Raw genomic sequence first — 23,501 nt, forward strand, 5'->3', positions numbered from 1 at the left:
GGGATACCACGGCCCAGGCCCATGCAAGAAGAGAGGACATGAGCAGAGACACAGATGCAGCCGGGGGGGGAGGGGTGGAGTAAAGGCAGTGCTGTGAAGAGCTCAGGGGTCCGCCAGGGTGGGCTGAGCAAGATACCCCGGAGGCATTTCCCCTCGTAATCTAGTAATGCTGGTGGCAGGGAGCCTTGAGGGGACCCAGAAAGTACACAGCAGACTGTGAGGTGCAGAGGTGCAGGAACCTGGAGCCTGGAGCAAAGGCATCCCTGGAATGTTCTAGAACAGGGTGGCTATAGTGATATCTGAGAACTAGCCTCACATAGCGCACAGACAGAGGCCCCTACCCCACTCCACAGGCCACTGGACATGGTGCCAGGGCAGAGACCTCCCACCTGCAGAAGGAAGGCTGGAGCTCCTTCCCCTGAAGTTTTCCTCTCCCACTCACCTAACAGGACATGGGTCAGCCTGGCAGACCTCCTGCCGGGTCCCCGGCTTAGTGGCCAGGTCACATAGGTCTTCCTGGACAGGTATCCGGAGCACAGAATCCATGCACAGGAAGTGAAGGTTCATGGAGCCTGCGAGGAGGAAGCAGGGACCCCCTCACCTGCAGAGATGGACTCAGCAAGAACCACACACCTGGCTCGTGGCAGGCTGAGCCATGACTGCCAACTGAAAGCTGTGTGCCCTTGGGCAACTGATCTAACCTCTCTGGACCTCAGCTGCTTCCATCTACCTGGCAGTCATGTGTAAATATTTTTACACACAATACAAAGTCAATGTCAGGCGCCAGTGGCTCATACCTGTAACCCTAGCTACTCAGGAAGCTGAGACCTGAGGATCGTGGTTCAAAGCCATCTTGGCAACAAAGTCTAGAGACTCTTGTCTCCAATTAAACATCAAAAGCCAGATGTGTAGCTGTAGCTCAAGTGGTGGAGTGCCAGCCTTGAGAGGAAACGCTAAGGAACAGCACCCAGGTCCTGAGTTCAAGTCGTGGGGCTTGAACTCTGGGCCTGGGCGCTGTCCCTCAGCTATTCAGCTCAAGGCGAGCACTCTACCACTTGAGCTACAGTGCCACTTCTGGTTTTCTGGTGGTTTATTGGAGATAGGAGTCTCACGGTCTCTCCTGCCCAGGCTGGCTTTGAACCACGATCCTCAGATCTCAGCCTCCTGAGTAGCTAGGATTAGAGGCGTGAGCCACCAGAGCCCGGCTTACTTTTTTTTTTTTTAACTGTATTTTTTTTTTTTGTCTTTTCTTTTTTGGTACTGGGGATAGAACCCAGGATGTTGCACTTGCTAGGCAAGTGTTTTGCCACTGAGCCAAATCCCAGCCCGTGGAATATAGTTGTTGTGGGTTTTTTTTTGGGGGGGGGGTCTGGTCGTGGGGCCTGAACTCTGGGCCTGGGCGCTGTCCCTCAGCTCTTCAGCTCAAGGCTAGCGCTCTACCACTTGAGCCACAGCGCCACTTCCGGCTTTTTTCTTTTTGCTTATGTGGTGCTGAGGAATCGAACCCAGGGCCTCATGCATGCAAGGCAAGTGCTCTACCACTGAGCCACCTTCCCAGCCCTGGAGAGACTCTTATCTCTAGCCTTGAGCAAAAAAAGCTCAGGGACAGCACCCAGGCCCAGAGTTCAAGCCCCACAGCCAAAAAATAAAATAAAATAACTGGTCACCAGTGTCATGCCTGTAATCCTAGCTACACAGGAGGCTGAGCTGGGAGAGTCACTGTTCAAAGCCAGCCAAGACAGATAAAACTTTGAGAGCTATCTCCAATTAACTAACAAAAGAACAGAACTAGAGACATGGCTAAAGTGGCAGAGCGCATCATCTAGGAACAAGAACAAAAAGACAAGCAACAGTTCAAGGCCCTGGTTCAAGCCCCAGTACTGGCACAAAATAGTAAACAAGAACAACAACAAACTGACCCTGTGAAAGCACAGTTCCACACCCAAAGACTCAAGGAAACAGTTCCACACTCGTATGCAGCCCAGCTGAAATTAAGACGCAAGCCAGTGTCTGTCCATGCAGAACAGATAAACAGCATGATCTCCACCTGCAGTGGGCCACTTTACAGCCTTAGGAAAGAAGATTGTGACACCAGCCATGACACAGACTGGCCTGGAGGTCAGTGAGATAGCCAGTCCCACAGGGCAGATCCTAGAGGACCCCATGTCTAAGAGGTCCCTAGAGGAGTCCCATCCATACAGACAGAAGGTGGAGTGTGGGCTGCTGCGGTGGGGTGGGGCTTAGGGTTCAATGGAGATGGATACACAGTGTCAGGGGAGGGGGGGGGAGACGGGGAGGAGGGAGGAAGACAGGGGGAAGGACTCTGCACAACACTGTGAATGTGTTTAGTGCCAGTGAATGGAACACTTAAAGTTAAAATGATAACTTTTTATCATACGTGTATTGTAACACAATTAAAAACTGGAAAAATGAAAGAACACTTTAAGTCTTAAAACTGTCTCTCCGAGCCAAATGGTCATGCTTTCTCTGATATGCAGCAGTTAAATCTGAAGGGCACTGGGACATGACAAATTACAAAGGATTCTAGATACTCACATACAGTGAGACTAAAAGATTCTCTCTTAGGAGAGAATCACAAAGGCACAATACCCAAGTGCCTCTTTAAATGTATATAAAATAATATACAGGGGTTGGGAAGGTGGCTCAGTGGTAGAACGCTTGCCTTGCATGCATGAGGCTCTGGGTTCGATTCCTCAGCACCACATAAGCAGGAAAAAAGCCGGAAGTGGCACTGTGGCTCAAGTGGTAAAGTGCTAGCCTTGAGCTGAAGAGCTGAGGGACAGCGCCCAGATCCAGAGTTCAGGCCCACGACTGGACCCAAAAAAATAATAATAATAAAAATAAAAATAAAATAATACATACTGAAACAAACTCAAACATGAGAACAAAGGACTTTTTTCTTAATTGTTTTTCCTTTTGCTGATGATTCTGAGTTCTTCACTTATATATAATATATTCATGTGCATATCTGGGGGTGGGGGAGGACACAGAATCTGGTGAAAAAGTGCAGCAGTGGAGTGCACTGGACACTGATAAAAGTGGACTACAAGCCGGGGGCCGGGAGCTCACGCCTGTCATCCTAGCTACTCAGGAGGCTGAGATCTGAGGATTGCGGTTCAAAGCCAGCCTAGGCAGGGAAGTCCGTAAAACTCTTATTTTTAATAAACCACCAGAAAACTGGAAGTGGGTGCTGTGGCTCATGTGGTAGAGCACTCACCTTGAGCTGAAGAGCTGAGGAACAATGCCTAGGCCCAGAGTTCAAGCCCCATGACTGACCAAAAAATAAATAAATAAATAAAAGTGGACTACACACTTGTAGGTGGAAACGGGAGGGAGAGGATGGGAGAGAATGAGGGAACAGATGACACTGTATGAAAGGAAATGTACTGGCCTGGGAAGGTGGCTCAGTGGTAGAGCGCTTGCCTTGCATGCATGAGGCCCTGGGTTCAATTCCTCAGCACCACATAAGCAGATTTTTAAAAAAAGCCAGAGGTGGCGCTGTGGCTCAAGTGGTAGAGCGCTAGTCTTGAGCTGAAGAGCTGAGGGACAGCGTCCAGGCCCAGAGTTCAGGCCCATGACCGGACCAAAAAAAAAAAAAAGGAAACGTACTTATTACCTGATGCATGTAAATGTAAGCCCTCTGTATATCACCTCTCTAATAACAAAAAAGTAAATTAATTTAAAAACTGTCTCTCTGGGTGTGGACAGGAGGGAAATACTGGGAGAGAGCAAGGAAAGGAGTGACATTGTCCAAAAAGAAGTGTACTCTTGACCTGACTTAGGTAACTGTAACACCTTTGCACGTCACCCTTGTAATAGCAACAAAAATTAAATTAAAATATATACATAAATAAATACATTTTTTTAAAACCTGTCTCTCTGCTTTAGTGGTCGGATTGGATATTCTTGGGTACCAGTCTTAGCAGGGTTGCTTTCTTTCTTTCCTTGTCTCTTAGCCAATCACTGTATTACAAGCAAGCAGCTTTTGGGTCCCTCCCTGTCTCTCAGCCAACCAGTGAACACATTTAGAGCACCTGTCAGTACTGCCCTGTCTCTCAGCCAATTAGTGATGCACTTAGAGCAGCTGTGGGGTCAGTCCCTGTCTCAAACAATCAGTGAATGAACTTAGAGCAGCTGTGGGGTCAGTCCCTGTCTCTCAGCCAATCAGTGAATGCACTTAGAGCAGCTGTAAGGCTGGTCCCTCACAAGTCTCTTCACACAGCCTATGTGGATGTGGTTTGTGCTTTCTGCAAGCCACCTGAACTCTCTCGTTAGAGCTGGGCGGAGCACAGGAAGGTACAACAGGTAAGGATGAGCGGTGTTCTGAGGGGTGGCCTGGGGAGCTCACCTCGCCCACAGGAGACAGAGCATGGCCCCACCAGCGGAGTCCACACATGCACAGCCCCTGGCCTGATGCTGCCTGTTGGGAATGGAGCCTCCTCTGCCGGAGATGTGGTGTCCACCTGCAGGGAGAGCTCGATGCGCTGGCTGGCCAGGGATTCCCACTCCACCTGCGCACCCGTTCCCCTCCCCCAAGCCCCCATGTTTCAGGAGAGGGAGGAGGCAGAGGAGCACACCAGGACTCCCTCCTGTCCCGCACCCTGCCAGTGATGCCTTCTCCACCGGTCCCGCTTTGTCCTTGTGGGTCCTGTACCCATGCAGGTGCTCTCTGTGAGGTGGGGTGGGGCTGGGCTGGGGATGGAGGAGGGGGATCAAGCATGCTTGGCCCTGTGACCCCCAGCCCGTGAGTGTTCAGGATTGGCCAGCTCCTGAGTGTGAGGTCACTCGGCCTTGCGCCCTGAGATGCCAGGGTACCTGGCAGCACTTCTCCTGGCGTGAATGGTCCCCTCCTCAGCTGCTGCTTCTAACTGGTCTGTCTCTGTCCAGCCTGGACTGACCCTCGGGATGCCCTGTGGGACAGGGCCGTTCCTCTGCTCCGCAGGATGGTAGCAAGGCACGCTCCTTCTCCCAGGGAAGGGCCCAGGTCCCAGCATCCCCCAGCCCCACGCAGGCCACTCACCTGACCCCTGCCTGGAGGACAGGCCCTTCTGACACAAGGCTCAGGAGCGGGTGGTGTCTCAGCTGGGGAGCAGGGCCCCACCGTCACAGCTGCCTCCAAGCCCCCGGCCCCCTGCATGCGGGTTGTGCTCTGGCCAGGGCCTGACACCCCTTGCCTGAGGACAGCACAGAACCACCATCAGTTCCTGCCCCTGCCAGGCAGCGTGGCGCCAGGGTGCGAGGAGACAGGGCCCACCTTCCTGACAATATGCCCCATGCACCACTGCTGGGAGTCTCAAGGAGTCAGTGGACCATGCGCCATCATAGCTCCCATTCAAGAGTCATAGCTCCAATCTGGAGGAGCAGATGTGCCTGCAGGCCTGGGTGGAGCACCTGCCTGGAGCACCACAGTGCCCAGACCCTGAGTTCAAGCCCTGGGACAGGCAAAAGTAAATAAATAGCCTGAAGTGAAGCTGTGGATCAAGTGGTAGAGCACTAGCCTTAAACACAAAAGCTTAGAGACCTCAACCAGGCCCTGAATTCAAGCCCCAGGACAAAAAAAAAAACAAGGGCTGGGAAGGTGGCTCAGTAGTAGAGCACTTGCTTTGCATGCCTGAGGCCCTGGGTTCGATTCCTCAGCACCACATAAGCAAAAAGAAAAAAGCCGGAAGTGGCGCTGTGGCTCAAGTGGTAGAGCGCTAGCCTTGAGCTGAAGAGCTGAGGGACAGTGCCCAGGCCCAGAGTTCAGGCCCCATGACCGGATCTCCCCCCAAAAAAACAAAAAAAAACAAAAACCCAGGCTTAGCAGCTCATACAGAGATCCAAGCTACTTGGGTAAGTAAGAGGTAAAATCATTATAGCTTGGGCTACCCTGGACAAAAAAAGCAAAACAAAAAACCCCCCAAAAAACCCCAAAAAACCCATGCTGTGGCTCAAGTGGCACAGCATCAGCCTAGAATTTGGAAAGCCCTGAACTAAAAAAAGTAAATAAATTTAGATCTGAAGGGGATAAGACACAGGGGATAAAGCACCTGCTTTACAGTCAGTGTCACCCGTGGTCATAGCTGTTCTGCGCACAGCCTCTCACCCCTCTTCAGAGCAGAGGATGAGGATTCAGAAAGCAGAGCCAGGGTCTCTTGGGCAGTGAGTGAGTCTGAAGCTGGCACCTGTAAGCTCCAGGTCCTCAGGGTGGGGTAGCCAGAGGCCTTTGCACCGGGCAGGACCTGCCGAGAAGCTCACCCACACTCGCCTGGCTGGGCAGGGCTGGTGGTTGCAGGCTTCCACCTCGGGCACTGGCTTGTGGGCCACTGCTCGGCACTGGGCCGGAGGCAGCGTCCTCAGGAGGCCACCCTGGGCCTCCACACAGTGCAGCAGCCGCTCCCGCAGGCCTCCCCCACAGGAAGCGCTACACGGACCAAAGTCTCCTGCTGCCCAGCTGAGGAGGAGAGGAGAGGAGAGGAGAGCGTCAGGCCCGGGTCAGGTCTCGAGGCTGGCTCCGGGAGACAGAGTGGGAGGCAGGCAAATCTGTCCAGACCTCTCAGGGCCAACCTTGAAGAACTTGCCCTTCCACACGCCAGAGCCTGGAGACAGAGGCCAATCTTGCCAGCAGTCGGCCACCCAGTCCTGTGCCTGGCCAGGTGCCCTCGTCTCTAACACTGTGCTGTGACCACCTGCACCTGCCCGGTGCAGCAGAGGCCACGGGCTTCCCACCAGGCCCCGAGACGCCTTACCTCCATCCCACGGGGACACCCACCATCACCAGCAGTGACACCTGAGCTCCAGAGGCCTCAGGCGGCCTAGACAAGGTGTCAAGGGGTCAAACCCAGCTGTCACTGCTACCCTGTATGTCCCCAGCTCAGTATCCTCCCTTGCAGAATGAGGCCAGTGCTGGAGTCTCCCACACACCAATAGAGCACGGGCACAGATGCGACCTGGCCCGCCCAGCTGCCCAGCTCAGCACTTACTATGGGGGGCAGGGCGGGAAAACACAGGGCTCTGTCCACATCGGCGGCTGTGGGCTCCCCTGGCACTGGGCCGTGTCCACCCACTCATTCTGGGCTTGGTCCAGGCATCTGTAGTTTACCCAGAGCTGCCCTGGAGAGCAGGCAAGGGCTTAGCTGCCTTGGGGTGGGGGGGGGGGGGCGCCAAGCGGGGCTGCAGCCGAGCCTTGCCCTGGGCCTCACCTGCCCCACAGCTCACCGAGCAGGGCCCACGCACGGCAGCCCACACGCGGGCTCCCTGCTGCTTGGGCTGGAAGTATGTGAAGATGATGTCTGGTCGGGTGAGGGGTCCATACTCCTCCCCATATTGCCTGTAAACCTGCAGACACACAGAGGAGAGCTCAGCCCCAGCCCAGCGGGCTCCCTGGGTCACAGCCATCTGCCCTGGGACACCCTCACTGGACACCGTAGCCCCAGGCTCCTGACAGACAGCACAGCACACAGGACTGAGCCTCCAGGAGCTGTGGATGGGTTGGAGCAGGGCATGACGGGAGCATGGAGCAGGGGCCCCAGGTTCACAGGGAGGGGGAGGCTGGCAGTAGCCAGGCAAGGCAGGAGCGGTGGGTGGGGGAGAGGCCAACCTAGCATGTGCTTCCAGAGGGAGAGCTGAAGTCCACACAACCACTGTGAAGATCCCGGGGACCTTATGGCTGCCCAGCAGCCTGACACTCAAGAGCCTGGACCTCCACCGCTGGCCACCCTGCCCACCTAGGGGCCTGGACCTCCACCGCAGCCACCCGCCCGCCTGGGGACCTGGATCTCCATGTCTTCCTGGACAGGTCCCCAGATGTGGATCTCCTCAAGGCGAGGCAGCCGGTCCTCAGTGAGGGTCACTCTGTACTCCACACGGCTGTCCTCCAGGAGGGCTGGGTAGGTGGTGCTGGGGGACATGCTAGCCTTCCCAGCCACGACATAGTGCCCTTGGATCCTCACGGCTGTGGGAAGGAGGCCATCAGCACTGTGCAGCAGTTCACCCGGCTGGCACCACCCCTCACAGAGGAGGCCCTGGGCTGGGGAAGGCTGCAGGATAAAATCCTCACAGCCAGGTCTCCCTCCTGCCTCAGACTGATGGTCTCTAACACGAGAGACCCCTCTCTGTGTACATACACCTCTGGCCAACATCCCACCTACAAGGCTTCCCCTCCCCCCCCACCTCTTCCTAGAACCTGGTGAGGGCCATGACTTCTACCCCAATCAGAACTCAACACACAGACCCGAGGACTCAGCGCCAGCACTCCCTCTCTGGGTTCAACTCCCTCTCTGGGTTCAATGGTCAAGAGTACAAACCCTCTCTGGGTTCGAGGGTCAAGAGTACAAATGGACTTAATCGGTATCTACAGAGTTTTCCACCCAACTCACAAGCTTCTCAGCAGCCCAGAGAACATTTTCCAAGATGGATCATATCATAGGACACACCAGAACCTAAGCAAATACAAGAGGATTAAGATAATTCCTTGCATGCTATCTGACCACAGTAGAATCAAACTAGTTCTCAACAACAAAACATATTGCAGAAAACACTGAACACAGGGAGACCAAATAACACACCACTGAATAACACATGGGTTACTAAAGCTCCTACACTTCAGTGAAAAACATATCACAGTGGAACCTCTGGGATATAGCAAAAGCAGTGCTGAGAGGAAAATTTATAGCTCTAAGTGCACACATAAAGAAAATAGAAATAGCTCAATAGCCTCATGATGCAACCAAAACTGCCAGAAAAACAAGAACAAAACAATCCCAAACTACTAGAGGGACAGAGATAGCAAAGGTTAGGGCAGAAATTAATGAAACAGAGACTTTAAAAACTGTACATAAAGCCCAGCACCAGTGGCTCAAACCTGAAATCCTAGCTATTCAGGAGGCTGAGATAGAAGGATCACGGTTCAAAGCCAGCCTGGGCAGGAAAGGCCTTGAGACTCTTGTCTCCAATAAACCACTCAGAAAACCAGAAATGGTGCTGCGGCTCAAGAGGTAGAGCACTAGCCTTGGGCTGAAATGCTGAGGGACAGTGCCCAGACCCAGAGTTCAAGCCCCACAACTGACAAGAAAAAAAAAAAAAAAACTGTACATAAAATCAACAAAAATTGGTTCTTTGAAAAAAAATCAATAAAATTGACAGATCTCTACTGAGATGGACAAAGAGACAATATTCAACCAATAAAATTAGAGATTCCACAGGAAACATTACAAGAAACACCCAAGAAACCCAAGCAATTATAAAGAACTACTTTCAAAACCTATGGTCAAATAAGAAGGAAAACCTAGTAGAAATGGTCAAATCTCTAGAGACATACAAACTGCCTCAGCTGAACCAAGAAAATATAAACCAGTTAAACAGGCCAATAACATGCAACGAGATTGAGGAAGTAATCAGAAGTCTTCCAACAAAGAAAAGCCCAGACCCAGATGGATTCACTGCTGAATTCTATAAGACATTTAAAGATGAACTAACACCAATACTCCGCAAAGTTTTCCATGAAATAGAAACAGAGGAAGCAATTCCAAACTCATTCTATGAAGCCAATGTCATCTTCATCCCAAGACCAGGTAAAGATCCAACCAAAAAAGAGAACTATAGACCAATTTCTCTGATGAACACAAAGCTCCTCAATAAAATACTAGCCAAGAGAATCCAGAAACTAAAAAATAAAAATCATACATTATGACCAAGTAGGCTTCATCCCACAGATGCAAGACTGGTTTAACACACATAAATAAATAAGTGTAATTCACTATATCAACAGAACCAAAGTCAAGAACCACATGATCCTCTCAACAGAGGCAGAAAAAACGTTCAACAAAATACAACATCCATTCATGTTAAAAGCTTTGGAAAAGCTAGGAATAAAAGGAACATTCCTTAAAGTAATGGAAGGCTATATATGATGGACTAATAGCCAATGTCATACAGAATGGTAAAAACTAAAACCATTTCACTAAAATCAGAATCAAGGCAAAGATGTCCACTCTCTCCACTCTTCTTCAATATAGTTCTGGAATTCCTAGCCAGAGCAGTAAAGCAAGAAAAGGACATAAAAGGGATTCATATAAGGAATGAAGTCAAACTATCCCTATTTTCAGACAATATGATCCTATACCTAAAGAGACTAAAAGACTCCACCCCCAAGCTCCTAGAGCTGATCAGTCATTTTGGCAAAGTTAACCCCCCAAAATCAGTAGCCTTTTGGTATGTCAACCATGTATAAGCAGAAAGGAAAATCATGAAAATGACTCCATTTGCAATGGTCTCAAAAACAAAAATACCTAGAAATAAACCTAACTAAAGACATAAAAGATCTTTATAGTTAAAAACTATAAAAATCTGAAGAATGAAATCGAAGAGGCCACCGGAAAATGGGTACAATCAATATTGTGAATATAGCCATCCTACCAAAAATGATATACAAATTCAATGCAATACTCATCAAAATCCCAATGACATTCTTTACCGTGATAGACAAAATGACCCAAAAATTCATATGGAACAACAAATATTCAAAGCAATTCCAGGTAAAAAAATAATAATAATGCAGGCAGTATCACAATACCAGACCTCAAGCTCTACTACAGAGCTATAATAACAAAAACAGCTTGGTATTGGCACAAAAATAGACCTGAAGATCAATAAAACAGATTAGAAGACCCAGAAATCAAACACTTACAGTTATCTGATATTTGATTAGGGAGCTAAAGACATACTGTGGGAAAAAACAGCCTCTTCAATAGTTGGTGTTGGGAAAACTGTGCATTCATATGCAGAAAACTAAAAGTGGATCCATGTGTCACCATGCACTAATATCAATTCAAAGTAGATCAAAGACTTCAACATCAGGCCCAAAACTGTGAAATCACTGCAGGAGAGAGTAGGAGAAACATTAGAAGTTATAGGTGTAGAAGAAACTTTTTTTTTTTTTTGTCAGTCATGGGGACTGAACTCTGGGCCTGGGCACTGTCCCTCAGCTCTTCAGCTCAAGGCTAGTGCCCTACCACTTGAGCCACAGAGCCACTTCTGGGTTTTTCTGCTTATATGGTTCTAAGGAATCGAACCCAGGGCCTCATGCATGAGAGGCAAGCACTCTACCACTGAGCCACCTTCCCAGCCCCTAGAAGAAACTTCTTAAAGAGTCCCAGGGGCACAACAGATAGGAGACTTGATCAGCGGACCATCAAAATAAAAAGATTCTGTACAGCTAAGGACATAGTTACTAAACTAGAAAGACAGCTAACAGACTGGGAGAAGATCTTTACCAGCAATATTCCAGAGAAAGGCCTAAAATCCAATATATACAAGGAGCTCAAGAAACTAACCTCTCCCAAACCAAATAAACCAATCAGGAAATGGGCAAGGGAGCTAAGGAGAGACTTCTCAGAAGAGGTAAGAACAGTAAAGAAATGCATATAAAGGAAATGCAAATCAAAACCACCCTGAGATTCCATCTCACCCTAGTTAGACTGGCCAACATTTTGAAGTTGAACAATAGCAAATGCTGGTGGGAATATAAACTAGTACAACCACTCTGGAAAGCAGTCTGGAGGTTCCTCAAAAACAAAAGTTCCTGTGACCAGCCATACCACTCCTGGGCATCTACCCTGACCATCACGAGCCAGGATATGATAAAGACACCTGCACATCCATGCTCACTGCCACACTATTCACAATAGCCAAGCCATGGAAACAGCCCAGATACTCCATTATAGATGAGTGGATCCAAATGGAATTTTACACAGCCATTCGAAAGAAATAATGTCATTTGCAGGGAAATGGATGGAACTAGAACAAATCATGTTAAGTGAGGTAAGCCAAGATCAGAGAGACCAACTGCACAGGTTCTCCCTGATGTACAGAAGTTATATCCAAAATGCACTGGGATAGGACAAAGTATACCAGATTCTAGATATGCACATACAGTGACACCAAAAGAGGAGAGTTTTAGGAGAGAAACAAAAAGGTGCAACGTCTACATGCCTTTTCATATGTATATAAAATAATATATATATATATATATATAAACAAACTCTAAGATATGGAAACAAAAGACCTCTCTTCTTGTGATTGTTTTCTTTATGTATGGTGTATTCAAGTGTATCTCTTCAGGAAGGCACAGAACTTGAGGGAAAAAGGATGAAAAAAATGTAGCAGTGGAGCTCACTGGACACCTATGAAAGTAGCAGGAAGGAGGGACTGGGAAAGAGTGAGGGGAGAGAAGACACTGTATGAAAGGAAATGTATTCACTACCTGACTCATGTAATTGCAGACCCTCTGTGCATCACCTTTATAATTACAATAAAGAAAATCATTTTTTTTTAAAAAGGTCAAGAGTAAGTGCCCTTGAGAAATAAAGACCCATCAAGGAATGGCATAGTACAGAAGCCTGGCCTTCCCCAGGAGAGGTCCAGCCTCTGTGCAGGCCTTCTGAGGAGAAGCAGAGGTCTCATGTGGGGGCGTATCTCTATCCAAGGTAGGGATGGGCCTCCCCAGAGCTGAGGGGGTCTGGCAACACTAGCAGGCCCAATGTCTTGATTGGCTATGCCAGAAAGACAGCAACTGGATGTGAGGTAGGGCTTTGGATCACCTGGAGTGGTGCTATCCAGGTGAGCCACCAAGCACTCAATCTTTATCTGCAAAAGAAAACTAAAACTAGGCTTGCCGGTGGCTTCCTGCCTATAACCCTAGCTGCTCAGGAGGCTAAGATCAGAGGATTACAGTTTGAAGCCAGCCCTGGCAGGAAAGTCCTTGAAACTCTTATCTCCAATTAAATCACAGAAAAGGCCATAAGTGGTGCAGTGGCTCAAGTAGTAGAGTGGTAGCCTTGAGCAAAAGAAGCTCAGGGGCAGCACCCAGGCTCAGAGTTCAAGCCTGGATCCTCAGATCTCAGCCTCCTGAGGAGCCAGGACCACAGAAGTGAGCCACCAGCACCCTGCTCCAATAAGAACTGTGAACCCTGGTCCAGAGCCTCCTCAGTTGACCCATCACCCAAGTATGTCATGTCTGGATGGTAGAAGGCTCCACAGTCCTGGCACAGGGAACCTTCACGTTAACACTCTGCCCAGGTTCAGCCCCAGGTCTCTTTCAACCTTGACCCTCCACCTGTCCCTCTCTTCATTTCCTCCCGCCCCAGGTTAAGCACACTTGGAATGCGGCAGTGGGGTAGCTAGGAGGTGTCACCGGTGAAGGCATGCTGGGGACTAAGATGTGTAGCTGAGTTCAGGAGGGGTTTCCAGGTCACACTCACCCAAGTGCGTGAAGAGAGGCCTGCGGTTGACGACGTGCACCCCAGTGACGCCGGGAGTGACCATCAGGAACGTGACGTACTCTAGGGAGAAGCAGAATGAGCCAGGTGGGCCTGGCGGCCACCTACACAGCAGTCACAGGGAGCTGGACAGAGAGGAGCAGACAATGTGGAGGGTTGCTCCCGGCCACATGAGGAGCCACAGGCTGAAAGACCACCTGCCAGGGCAGTGCCCAGACCAGGAGCCAGGTGCCAGGATCAGGTTTGCAGGCAGTGGGCACAGCAGTGGGCGGCAGGGCGGCAGGCCTCCACTGACCATGGAACACTGCCCCGGCACATGATTTTCTACTGTGTGTGTGTGTGTGTGTGTGTGTGTGTGTGTGTGTGTGTGTGAGTGTGTGTATGCGCACACGCATGCACGCGCCTGCCCGCACGTACTCGTACACCAGTTCTAGGATTTGAACTCAAAGCTTGGGTGCTGTCCTTGAGCTTTTCTACTCAGGGATAGTACTCTACCACTGAGCCACAGCTGTACTTGCAGCTTTTTGGAGGTTAGTTGGAGATAAGAGTCTCAGACTTTCCAGCCTGGGTTGGCTTTGAACCATAATCCTTAGATCTCAGGCTTTTTTTTTTTTTTTTTTTTTTTGGTCAGTCATGGGGGCTGAACTCTGGGTCTTGGCGCTGTCCCTCAACTCCTCAGCTCTTCAGCTGAATGCTAGAGCTCTACCACTTGAGCCACAGTGCCATTTCCGGTTTTTTTCCTGTTTATGTCGTGCTGAGGAATCGAACCCAGGGCCTTATGCAAGCAAGGCAAGCCCTCTACCACTGAGCCACCTTCCCAGCCCAGATCTCAGGCTCTTGAGTAACTAAGATTCCAGGCATGAGCCACCAACACCTGGGTCCGACTTCTGTTTCAAATAGGCCAGAGTGAAGGATGACCCCGTGTGACAGCCCTGCTGTCCACAGCATCCTGCTGCTGGGATTTCCTGTTGGAGGAAGGAGACCTGCGTAGCTACACAGGGAATGAATCACTGAGTGCCCCAACCTGAGCCAACCACCTCATCACATTCTGAGCCTGCGGTGGAGGGCCACCAGGGCAGGATGGACGGAGATGTGCCAAGTGAGCATCGGGCCCTGGGCCCCATGCAGCCTGTGCCACGGCTCCAGGCACTGGCAGGAGACCCGCGCTCCACCGGAGGGCGGCCCCTACCTCCGGCTCTCCCGGCTGTGAAAGAGCCGTTCCGCAGGCTGCACGTGCTGTTGTCCCCTCCGCACACCTGGCACGCATCCCAGACCTGCAGGGAGTCCATCCTGCCATCACAGCCAAACGCCTGGGCAAGGGGGGGACAGCACAGACTGGTGTCATGGAGGCGATGGTCTCCCTGCCCCACAGCCCGCGGCTGCACCCCTGCCCTGAGCCACAGCCCCACAGCCCGCGGCTGCACCCCTGCCCTGAGCCACAGCCCCACAGCCCGCGGCTGCACCCCTGCCCTGAGCCACAGCCCACAGCCCGCGGCTGCACCCCTGCCCTGAGCCACAGCCCCACAGCCCGCGGCTGCACCCCTGCCCTGAGCCACAGCCCCACAGCCCGCGGCTGCACCCCTGCCCTGAGCCACAGCCCACAGCCCGCGGCTGCACCCCTGCCCTGAGCCACAGCCCACAGCCCGCGGCTGCACCCCTGCCCTGAGCCACAGCCCCACAGCCCGCGGCTGCACCCCTGCCCTGAGCCACAGCCCCACAGCCCGCGGCTGCACCCCTGCCCTGAGCCACAGCCCACAGCCCGCGGCTGCACCCCTGCCCTGAGCCACAGCCCACAGCCCGCGGCTGCACCCCTGCCCTGAGCCACAGCCCACAGCCCGCGGCTGCACCCCTGCAGCTCCTTCCATCCACAGAGAGAGCTCCGAGGCTCACAGGACTTGCCTAGCTCCAGGCATGGACTGCCATCTCCAGCCCTGCAGACCACAGGACTGGCCCACTGGACGGCAGCCTACGTGTACCCTCCCCTCAAGAGCTGGCAGAGCGCAGGCAGGCCTCAGGGACACAGGGCTGGGCAGGTTGCTTCCTACCCTGCAGCTGCCCGACACACAGAGGCTCAGCGTCCCATCCTGGTGAGGGCGGCCCCGCACACACCGGGTCCCATCCACGAATCTGTCTCCACGCCTCACCATGAAGCTTTCGCCCACTGCCCAGCACAGGTGGCCACAGAGAGCATCCCCTGGGAAGGCAGAGGACACCGACAGGGTCACTGACGTGAGATGAGCAAGAAGGGCAGGGAGCTGGACTGGGAAGCCTCTCTGGAACCTTCCATGGCCACTTGGCAAGGTCCAAGTGACCTCCTCCTCAAAGCCCCTCCTTCCTCCCTCAGCCCCTCCCTCCTTCCCCAGACCCCGTCCTCTTCCACCAGCCTCTCCAGCTGCATCCTCTGCATATCTCTTTACATGATCAAATCATTAAGTACATGAGCCACGCTTCTGTGGCTCACGCCTGTAATCCTAGCTACTCAGGAGGCTGAGACCTGAAGATCACAGTTCAAAGCCAGCCCAGGCAAGAAAGTGTGAGACTCTTATCAACAATGAACCACTAGAAAACTGGAAGTGGTGCTGTGGCTCAGGTAGTAGAGCATTAACCTTGAGCTGAAGAGCTGAGGGACAGCACCCAGGCCCAGAGTTCAAGGCCCACAGTTCAAACCCCATGACAGACCAAAAAAAAAATCATAAGCACATAGCATTTGCCCTGCATTATTTCCCAGAATCATTCTAGCAACACCAAGAGGAGACACTGAAATTGCCTCTATTTCAGAAGGGAAAACCGATACTCAGAGACAGGACCTCTGCTATCTCCTGGGGAGGCCAGGTCAGTCCCACAGCCTATGAGACACCACAGCTTGAGCCTCAGCCCTGCTCAACCAGCCAGAGTGACAGTGCCAATCAATCCAGGTGACTGGCCAACAGAGATCTCCAGGGCCCTACCCTGTGCTCCTCATCCTACCTTGGCTGTACTGTGCGGCTGCACCCCAGTGGTAGAAGGAGGAGCTGTCCCTGGAGAGGTTCAGCGGCCGGTTGTTTGTCTGAGCGCACTGCTCAGACATGAACTCCAGCTGGGTCTTCTCACAAGCCTGGTCAGAGGAGGCAGGGGGACAGGCACTGATAGGGTCCTTGTCTGTGGGAGCCGATATGTACCCTGGAACAGATCCAGGATGTGGGGGTGATCCAGCCCCAGGCTATGCCTCAGCTCTCTAGTCTGAGGGCTGGGGGATGGGGGGAGGGTAAGCAGAGCATCTGGCTCACTCTGCTGATGGAAAAATTCCAGAGAATTTGTAAAGAGCAAAGAGCAGCAGCGGGAAGAAAGTGGGGAAGCGCACTACCCTTGGGACCACTGGCTCCAAGGCTGGGACCTGAGGAAAGAGGCTAATCGGTGTATTCATTTCTGAGTGCATCTGGGGTAGGTCATTAACTAGGAAACGGCAGGCCAGAACCTCAGCCTCCAGCAGTATTTTACACATTTCTGCTCTGGAGAGAAAAGAATCAGTGTTAATGTGCTGGGCACAGACACAAAGGGGCTGCCACTCTGTGCCCAGGAGAAGATGCTCCTCTGGAGATCTGGAGAGGCCCTGGGTACCTGCCTGGAGGACAGGGACAGCACTCGGAGCACATGCAGCACATCCCAGAGCCCCAGCCAGACTCAAACCCAGGGCTGTCCAAAGCAGAGGCCGGTTATTAACTGGATGTTAGAAGCACCGTTTCACCATTTCACACCAAGCAGGATGGGATGGCTAGCACTAGAGAATGGATGGCTCCAGGATGGGAGGATGTGGAAACCTGCACCCCTTACACAGGGCTGCTGGAATGCAAAATGGCTAGGCGCTGTGGAAAATGGTTGGGAGACTCCCCAAAAGTCAAATACAAGCCAGCACTGGTGGCTCATGCCTGCAATCCTAGCTACTTAGGAAGCTGAGATCTGAGGATCATGCAAAACCAGATCCAGAAGAAAAGTCTGTGAGACTCTTATTTCCAATTAGCCAGCAAAAAGCCAGAGTAGAGTTGAGGCTCAAGTGGTAGAGTGCTAGCCTTGAGTGAAAACGCTGAGTGAAAGCTGGGTTCAAGCCCCAGTTCAGACACACACACACACACACACACACACACACACACACACACACACACACACACACACACACTAAAACACCAAGCCAGGGGTAGTGGCCTGCCACCAGTCACAATGGATACACATGTAGGAGGATCTTAGTTCAGGCAAAAAGCAAGGGCCTATTGGAAAACCAAGAAAGGAAGAAGAACTGGAGGTGCGGTTCAAACAAGAAAGTGCCTGCCAGGCAAGGGTGGGGCTCTGACTTCAAACCCTGGCAAGTCCCACATCAAACAGAATTCTCACGTGACCCAGCAAGTCTACTGTTAGGTAGTACTATGATGCAGTGATAGAGTCCCCTCCAAACTTCACAAGGAAACTTAACCTGCAAGCTGCAGTGATAAGATGTGATGACATCTCTTATTCACTCGCGATGGTGCCCCCTGGTGACTGGGACTGCACCCTTGGGCAATGTAGGGGGGCATGGATCCTCTGCCTCTCTGCCCCCCTGCCATGAGAGGATCTAGGATCCTCTCTCCTGGAGGACGGGGCCACAGAGCACCACCTGGAGGGCAGAGAGCAGCCCTCACCAGATACCACGCCTGCCAGGCCTTGAATTTGGACTGCCCAGCAGTTCTGCCGTTTACAAATGACTCAGCCTGTGGTGTTTTGTGATAGCAGCCCAAGCAGACTGAATCAGCCAAACAGCTAAGAGGACTGATGACAGAGACTCCAAAAGACACACATTCAAGTTCATTGCCAGCCGCCCGCAAACTTCAGTGCAACAAGTGTTCTGTCCGGATGGTGGGACACTATTCAGCCTTTAGTGGGCGTGAAGTCCACTCTCATGGTATCCCCGCAGATGGCCCCTGAAAGCGCTGGGCTAAGGGAAATGAGCCAGGCACCAAAGGGCACCACCGAGATCCATAGCGGCAGAAAGGGGACCAGCGGCCCTGCGGGGTGGGAGCTGGGGAGGGAAACAGGAGGCTGAGTACTGGTGTGGCATGCTTCCCTGGAGGGGTGGCCATGCTTGGACCCATACAAAGCTGGTGCTGCACAACACCGCCAGTGCGCTGAACGCCACTGTGCAGTTAGCCTCCACACGGCCGCGGCTATGTGGCCTAGACTTCAGCTCAATCTACAAGCATGGCTGACACCCCACAGTGGGGGCTCCCCAGGGAAGACTCTGGCGGCAGTGAGCCGAGGGTTGCTTGGGGATGGAGGCAAACACTTCAGTGGCTCTGCGGATCACCAGCGGGACCCGCCTGCTTTATGCCCTGTGGTCCCAATGTCCCTTGCAAAAGCAAGGTGTGGACCACAACTTGACCAGATGGTTGCTGTCTTCCACCCAGCCTGCCCAGCCTGGGAGGCGGGCCTACCTGGGTGTTGCACATCTCTGCCTGGAACTCAGCACCGACACACGCACGCCCCCCAAAGGCAGGCCTGGAAATGACCGTGAAATACCAGAGGTGAGAGGTGACCATGGCCCAGGGAATGGGGCGTGGCCATCCTCCCTGATGAGGCCCCTCCTCCCTGGGGTGCCCGCGTACCTGGGGTTGTTGCACTGCCGCCTCCTGATGACCACACCTCCTCCACAGGTGCGGGAGCAAGGGCCACGCAGACCCCAGCCAGACCAGTGTCCATGCACAGCCGCCACGGGACTCAGCTCCGCCAGTGAGCGGCAGTGACCCTTGGAGCACCACTGCAAGGTAGACATGGCTGGCCTCCCACCCCCACGGGGAGCCCTCCCCAGGGACCACCCCCAGTACCCACAGGGACCCCCCCCCTCACATCTTGGTGCGTAAAGAAATGTGGGTACTCCAAGCCTAGAAAGCCTTCCAGGCCTTCAAAGGGCTGAGGGGAGTCTAGTGTCGGGAAACCTCTGCCATCCCTGCAGACCCAGCCAGGGTCTCCCCAGGCTCAGATCCCACCTCCCCTCCCCTCCCCCGAGGGAGACGGCCCTGCTGGGACTGCCCTGGGGGAGCATGCCTGCGCACACATCACCCGTGCGCTCCCACACACGCTCCACCGGTCGCTCTTTGCTCTGACCTTCGCCATCCCACATTCCGTGCCATCCAGGAGAGGGACCAGGAGGCGACTGCAGCTGCTGTGGTCCAGGGGGTCCGTGTGGCAGGAGAGAGCCTGGCACGCATCCTGAGAAGGGAGCCGGGTGGCCACTCAGACCACAGGACACACTGGCAGGCCCAGACCCGCCTCCGTGGTCACTGCCCGGTGGCAGGGAGGACTGGTCATCAAGAGAAGGATCCTAACTGGGAGAGTGCAAGTCTAAAAAGAAATACACGCTCTAGGGCTGGGAAGGTGGCTCAGTGGTAGAGCGCTTGCCTTGCATGCATGAGGTTTGATTCCTCAGCACCACATAAGCAGAAAAAGTCGGAAGTGGTGCTGTGGCTCAAGTGGTAGAGTGCTAGCATTGAGCTGAAGAGCTGAGGGATAGTGCCCAGGCCCAGAGTTCAGGCCCCACAACCAAAAAAGAAAAAAGAAAAGAAAAAAAATAAATACACGCTCTACCTGACCCGCAAACTGTAACCTTGGTACATCACCCTTACAATAACAAAAAGTTTTAAAAAATTAAAAAGAGAAGGATCCTAGCCAGGGCTAACAGGCTTCCAGAGAGCTGGGAAAATGTTTTCATATCTTCTGCATCAGAAGAGAAAGATAAAGTTTAAGGCCAAAACAATTGTTCAGATATATAATTAATGTATTAATTAGTTGTACTTAACATACATAATATACATGTACCTTAAATACTTGTATGGATAATAAGGCACAAAAGTGTATACGTTTTATTTAACAAGTAAATACATAATTCTCTCTCTCTCCCCTCACCCCTCTCTGTGTTTCAGTGGTACAAGGTTTGGGGTTATTTTGTGTTTTTTTGAGTTTGGTTTTTAGTTTTGTTTTGGTGCTGGTACTGGGGCTTGACTCAAGGCCTGGGTACGGTCCCTTAGCTTTGTTGCTCAAGGCTGGCACTTTACTACTTGAGCCACAGCTCCACTTCCAGCTGTTTGTGGTTAGCTGGAGATAGAGTCTCAGGAAGCCAGGCAACGGTGGCTCACACCTATAATCCTAGCTACTCAGGAGGCTGAGATCTGAGGATCAAGGTTCAAAGTCTAGGCCAGGAGGAAAGTCCATGAGACTCTTATTCCAATAAACCACTCAGAAAACTGGAAGTGGCACTGTGGCTTAAGTGGTAGAGTGCTGGCCTTGAGCTAAAGAGCTGATTGTGCCCAGGCCCAGAGTTCAAGGCTACAACTGGAAATTGAAAAAAAAAAAAAGTTTCACAAACTTTCCTGCCCAGACTGGCTTTGAACTTCAGTTCTTAGAACTCAGCCTCCTGAGTCGCTAGGATTACAGGCGGGAGCCACCAGCGCCCAGTGGTACTGGGTGTGAACTCAGGGCCTCATACTTGCAAGGCGGCACTCTACCACTTAAACCACACCTGTACACCTAATAAGAATACTTTTTATGGAGGAAGGAACCCCAGGGCAAAAGGGCACAGGGCCGTTGGAAGTCCTAGGGAGTCCTGGGAGGAAGTCTGTCTCTGGTGGTGCCTGTGCCCCTCCGCCTCCTGGCCCCCTGTCAGCCATAGCCTTGCCGTGAGGCCAGTGAGGAGGCTACCTTCTGCGGGAAGCCCTGTGTGCGGAGCTCAGCTTGGCAGACTGCAAGCTGGTCCCCGCCGGGCCTGTCCCAGGACCCCCGACACAATCTGTGGGTCCTAGTCAAACAAAAATGTGGGGACTATGGTTCAAAACTGTTTCACAATGATGCTTGTGGTAGCAGGCCTCAAACGGAGTGGGTCTAGGTGTGCCTCTGCAGGGCGGCGGGCACCGCGTGGGCACCCGGGGGAGGTGAGCCAGGCAGGGCAGGCTGGAGACGAGGAGCTGCCACTCACCAAGCCCTCCCTGGCGAAGGTGCAGGCCGCAGCCCGGGGCCCAAAGGCAATGCGACATTGCTGGTCAGCATCGTAGTAGAGGCCGGGCTGCGCATCTTGGGGGAAGCCCACGGGTCTGGACTGTGGCCCAGGCTGGTCCCACAGGCAGCGTGCTCTCCCTGCCCTGCGACGGACCCCGGCTCAGGCCCCTCTCCTCCCCCTCACCCCGTCCCCGACACCAGGAGGGGTGGACGTGGGCAGGGTGGGCTGGGACACCGGACAGAGGTGATGGGTGCCGAGCTGAGCAGACGGTGGGGTGAGGACCATGGACCAGGGATGGGGCCTGGGGGCTGGGATGGAAGAGTGGATGCCGGCAGGGCTGGAGGGGGCCAGAGGGGTCCACAGGAGAGATGGGAGCAGGTGGGGCAGATGAAGGGGAAGGGGCCGCTGCAGGGTGGGCCTGAGGAACGGGGTGGGACAGAGGAGTGGGTGCCCGGAAGTGAGAATGAGGGAGGGCAGAAGTGTCAGGCGGGGTGTGTCACATACAGTGGAGGATGGGTGCCAGAGGGCCAGGACAGGAAGCAGGGGTGCCGCCCGCGGAGACGAGGGGCCCGGCAGCAAGGCAGGCAGGGCGCGGCGGCCCCGGTGGGGGTGGGGGTGGGGGGTCGTACCTCAGCAGTTGCCACAGCTGCCTGCGGCTGCAGGAGGACCACCCCAGAGCCCCGCCCGCTGACACCGCGCCAGCCGACGCCATCACGTGGCCACTGGAGCCGCAGCCTCCGCCCTCCGTGCCGTCGTGGTCCAGGCCGAGGCTGAGGGCACGGGACAGCGCCGAGAGCGGCTGGTGGGGTTGGGGCTGGCACAGGCCTCCTCTCAGGTCCCACCCAGCCACGCGTAGTACCCAGGCTGGCCCCTGACCCTGCCATTAGCTAAATACACCATGGAACAAGTTATGGGGCCACCCTGCCTCAGTTTCCCAATGGACAGTCCTGCTGGCTCAGCGGGGTGGCTCCTGACCCTTGACTTAAACGAATATGTGGCACTATAAATGTAGGGGGGAGGCTGCCATCACGGCCGCCGCCTGGGCTCGGGGTGTGGAAGTTCCTCCAGCCCAGGTACGGTCAGGGGCTTCTAATCACCTGGCAAACAAGAAGCATTAGAGTCCTGCCTCAACCCCTCCCCCCCATCCTGGTCCCCTCTGCTCAAGGGAACAACTCTTCTGGTAGTTTCTATGAGACCCACTGCCTCTGCGGATAACCTCCCCTCCCCCGTGGGGACCTGGCGACCGCGGCTAGGTCACACACCTGTGCCCAATTTCGTGGGCGATGGTGACTCCCAGGTCGAACCCAGTGTCCTCGGTGATGAGGCAGCTCCAGGACGGGGAGCAGAGGCCTCCGAGCCGGGTGACCCCCCGAACCTGCCGGTTACCATCCGGTAATTCCAGGTCAAACCTTGGCAAGAGAAGAGTCACCTGGGTGGCTCCAGTGCTTGCCACAGCCAGCTCCCCGCTGCCCCATGCGGCGGGCATGGCGTAGCCCCTCCCGGGCGTGGCAAACTGTCCGGGAGCCCCGCTACCGGGTGACGTAGAGGACCAGGTCAGCGTGCCCAGGGGCCGAGTCATCCGTGGGGTTGACGGTCTGGCTCCACTCACAGACGCTCCGCAGGGACGACGTGATGTTGGCTGTGATATTTGGAGCATCCTGAGAGATCGGTAACAGAGCCCGCTTTGGTCGGTCTGTCTGTCATTCCTTCTCACAGCACTTCAGCTCTCCTGTACAGCTCTCCTGTACAGCTATCCCCCCCCAGCCCCGCCCACCGCAGACGAGGAAACTGCGGCCCCAGCAGTGCCATCACTCAGCTCTCGCTGAGTACCCGGAGAGCTGGGTGGGAGTCCTGCAGTCGCCACAACCTGCAGGCACTGCAGAGGAGGGTGGAGGGGCACCGGCTCACAGCTCAGCACGTGTCCCACCCAGCACCCACCTCGGGCTCCATGAGGATCATCAGCTTCACCAGATGCACTCGGAACTGAGCCCCCAGGCTTGGGTCCTTCAGAAGTTCCGACCCCTGCGGAAAGCAAAGCGTGGCGAGTCATGTGATGGGCAGAGCTGGCCCAGGGGTCCCAGTAAGGATGGCTGGAAACTCCATCAACAAGAACAGGTGGCAGGGAGGCGGAAATGCCCTTCTTAGGCTCCGAGCCAGTGGTGGATAGTTGAATGGATGAGATAAAACTCATGGATTTGTTTATCCAAGCTGGCTTCCATCTGCGATCCTCA

The 23,501-nt window shown here is 53.6% G+C and overlaps 1 protein-coding gene across 2 annotated transcripts in view; it reads right to left on the reverse strand.

Annotated features, from left to right (window-relative positions):
• The window catches only part of Adamts13 (ADAM metallopeptidase with thrombospondin type 1 motif 13), a 29,787-nt gene that overhangs the window by 1,865 nt on the left and 4,421 nt on the right, over window positions 1-23,501 (reverse strand). The window contains exons 4-22 of one of the 2 annotated variants that reach the window (XM_070015004.1): window positions 23,209-23,292; window positions 22,804-22,928; window positions 22,533-22,679; window positions 21,900-22,040; window positions 21,250-21,412; window positions 19,386-19,490; window positions 18,887-19,038; window positions 18,716-18,779; window positions 16,245-16,371; window positions 15,323-15,471; window positions 14,467-14,587; window positions 13,260-13,340; window positions 7,773-7,954; window positions 7,203-7,338; window positions 6,984-7,113; window positions 6,269-6,454; window positions 5,042-5,195; window positions 4,370-4,484; window positions 443-572 (exon numbers count right to left, since the gene is read on the reverse strand). In XM_070015004.1, the coding sequence (XP_069871105.1) occupies window positions 443-572; window positions 4,370-4,484; window positions 5,042-5,195; window positions 6,269-6,454; window positions 6,984-7,113; window positions 7,203-7,338; window positions 7,773-7,954; window positions 13,260-13,340; window positions 14,467-14,587; window positions 15,323-15,471; window positions 16,245-16,371; window positions 18,716-18,779; window positions 18,887-19,038; window positions 19,386-19,490; window positions 21,250-21,412; window positions 21,900-22,040; window positions 22,533-22,679; window positions 22,804-22,928; window positions 23,209-23,292 (2,492 nt within the window). Of the gene's footprint in view, window positions 1-442; window positions 573-4,369; window positions 4,485-5,041; window positions 5,196-6,185; window positions 6,455-6,983; window positions 7,114-7,202; window positions 7,339-7,772; window positions 7,955-13,259; window positions 13,341-14,466; window positions 14,588-15,322; window positions 15,472-16,244; window positions 16,372-18,715; window positions 18,780-18,886; window positions 19,039-19,385; window positions 19,491-21,249; window positions 21,413-21,899; window positions 22,041-22,532; window positions 22,680-22,803; window positions 22,929-23,208; window positions 23,293-23,501 lie in introns of those variants that run through there. The other variant, XM_070015005.1, reaches the window with a different exon arrangement.

This window comes from Dipodomys merriami, unplaced genomic scaffold (assembly GCF_024711535.1).
Source record: "Dipodomys merriami isolate MVZ:Mamm:240054 unplaced genomic scaffold, mDipMer1.0.p SCAF_11, whole genome shotgun sequence".
Classification (NCBI taxonomy): Eukaryota; Metazoa; Chordata; class Mammalia; order Rodentia; family Heteromyidae; genus Dipodomys; species Dipodomys merriami.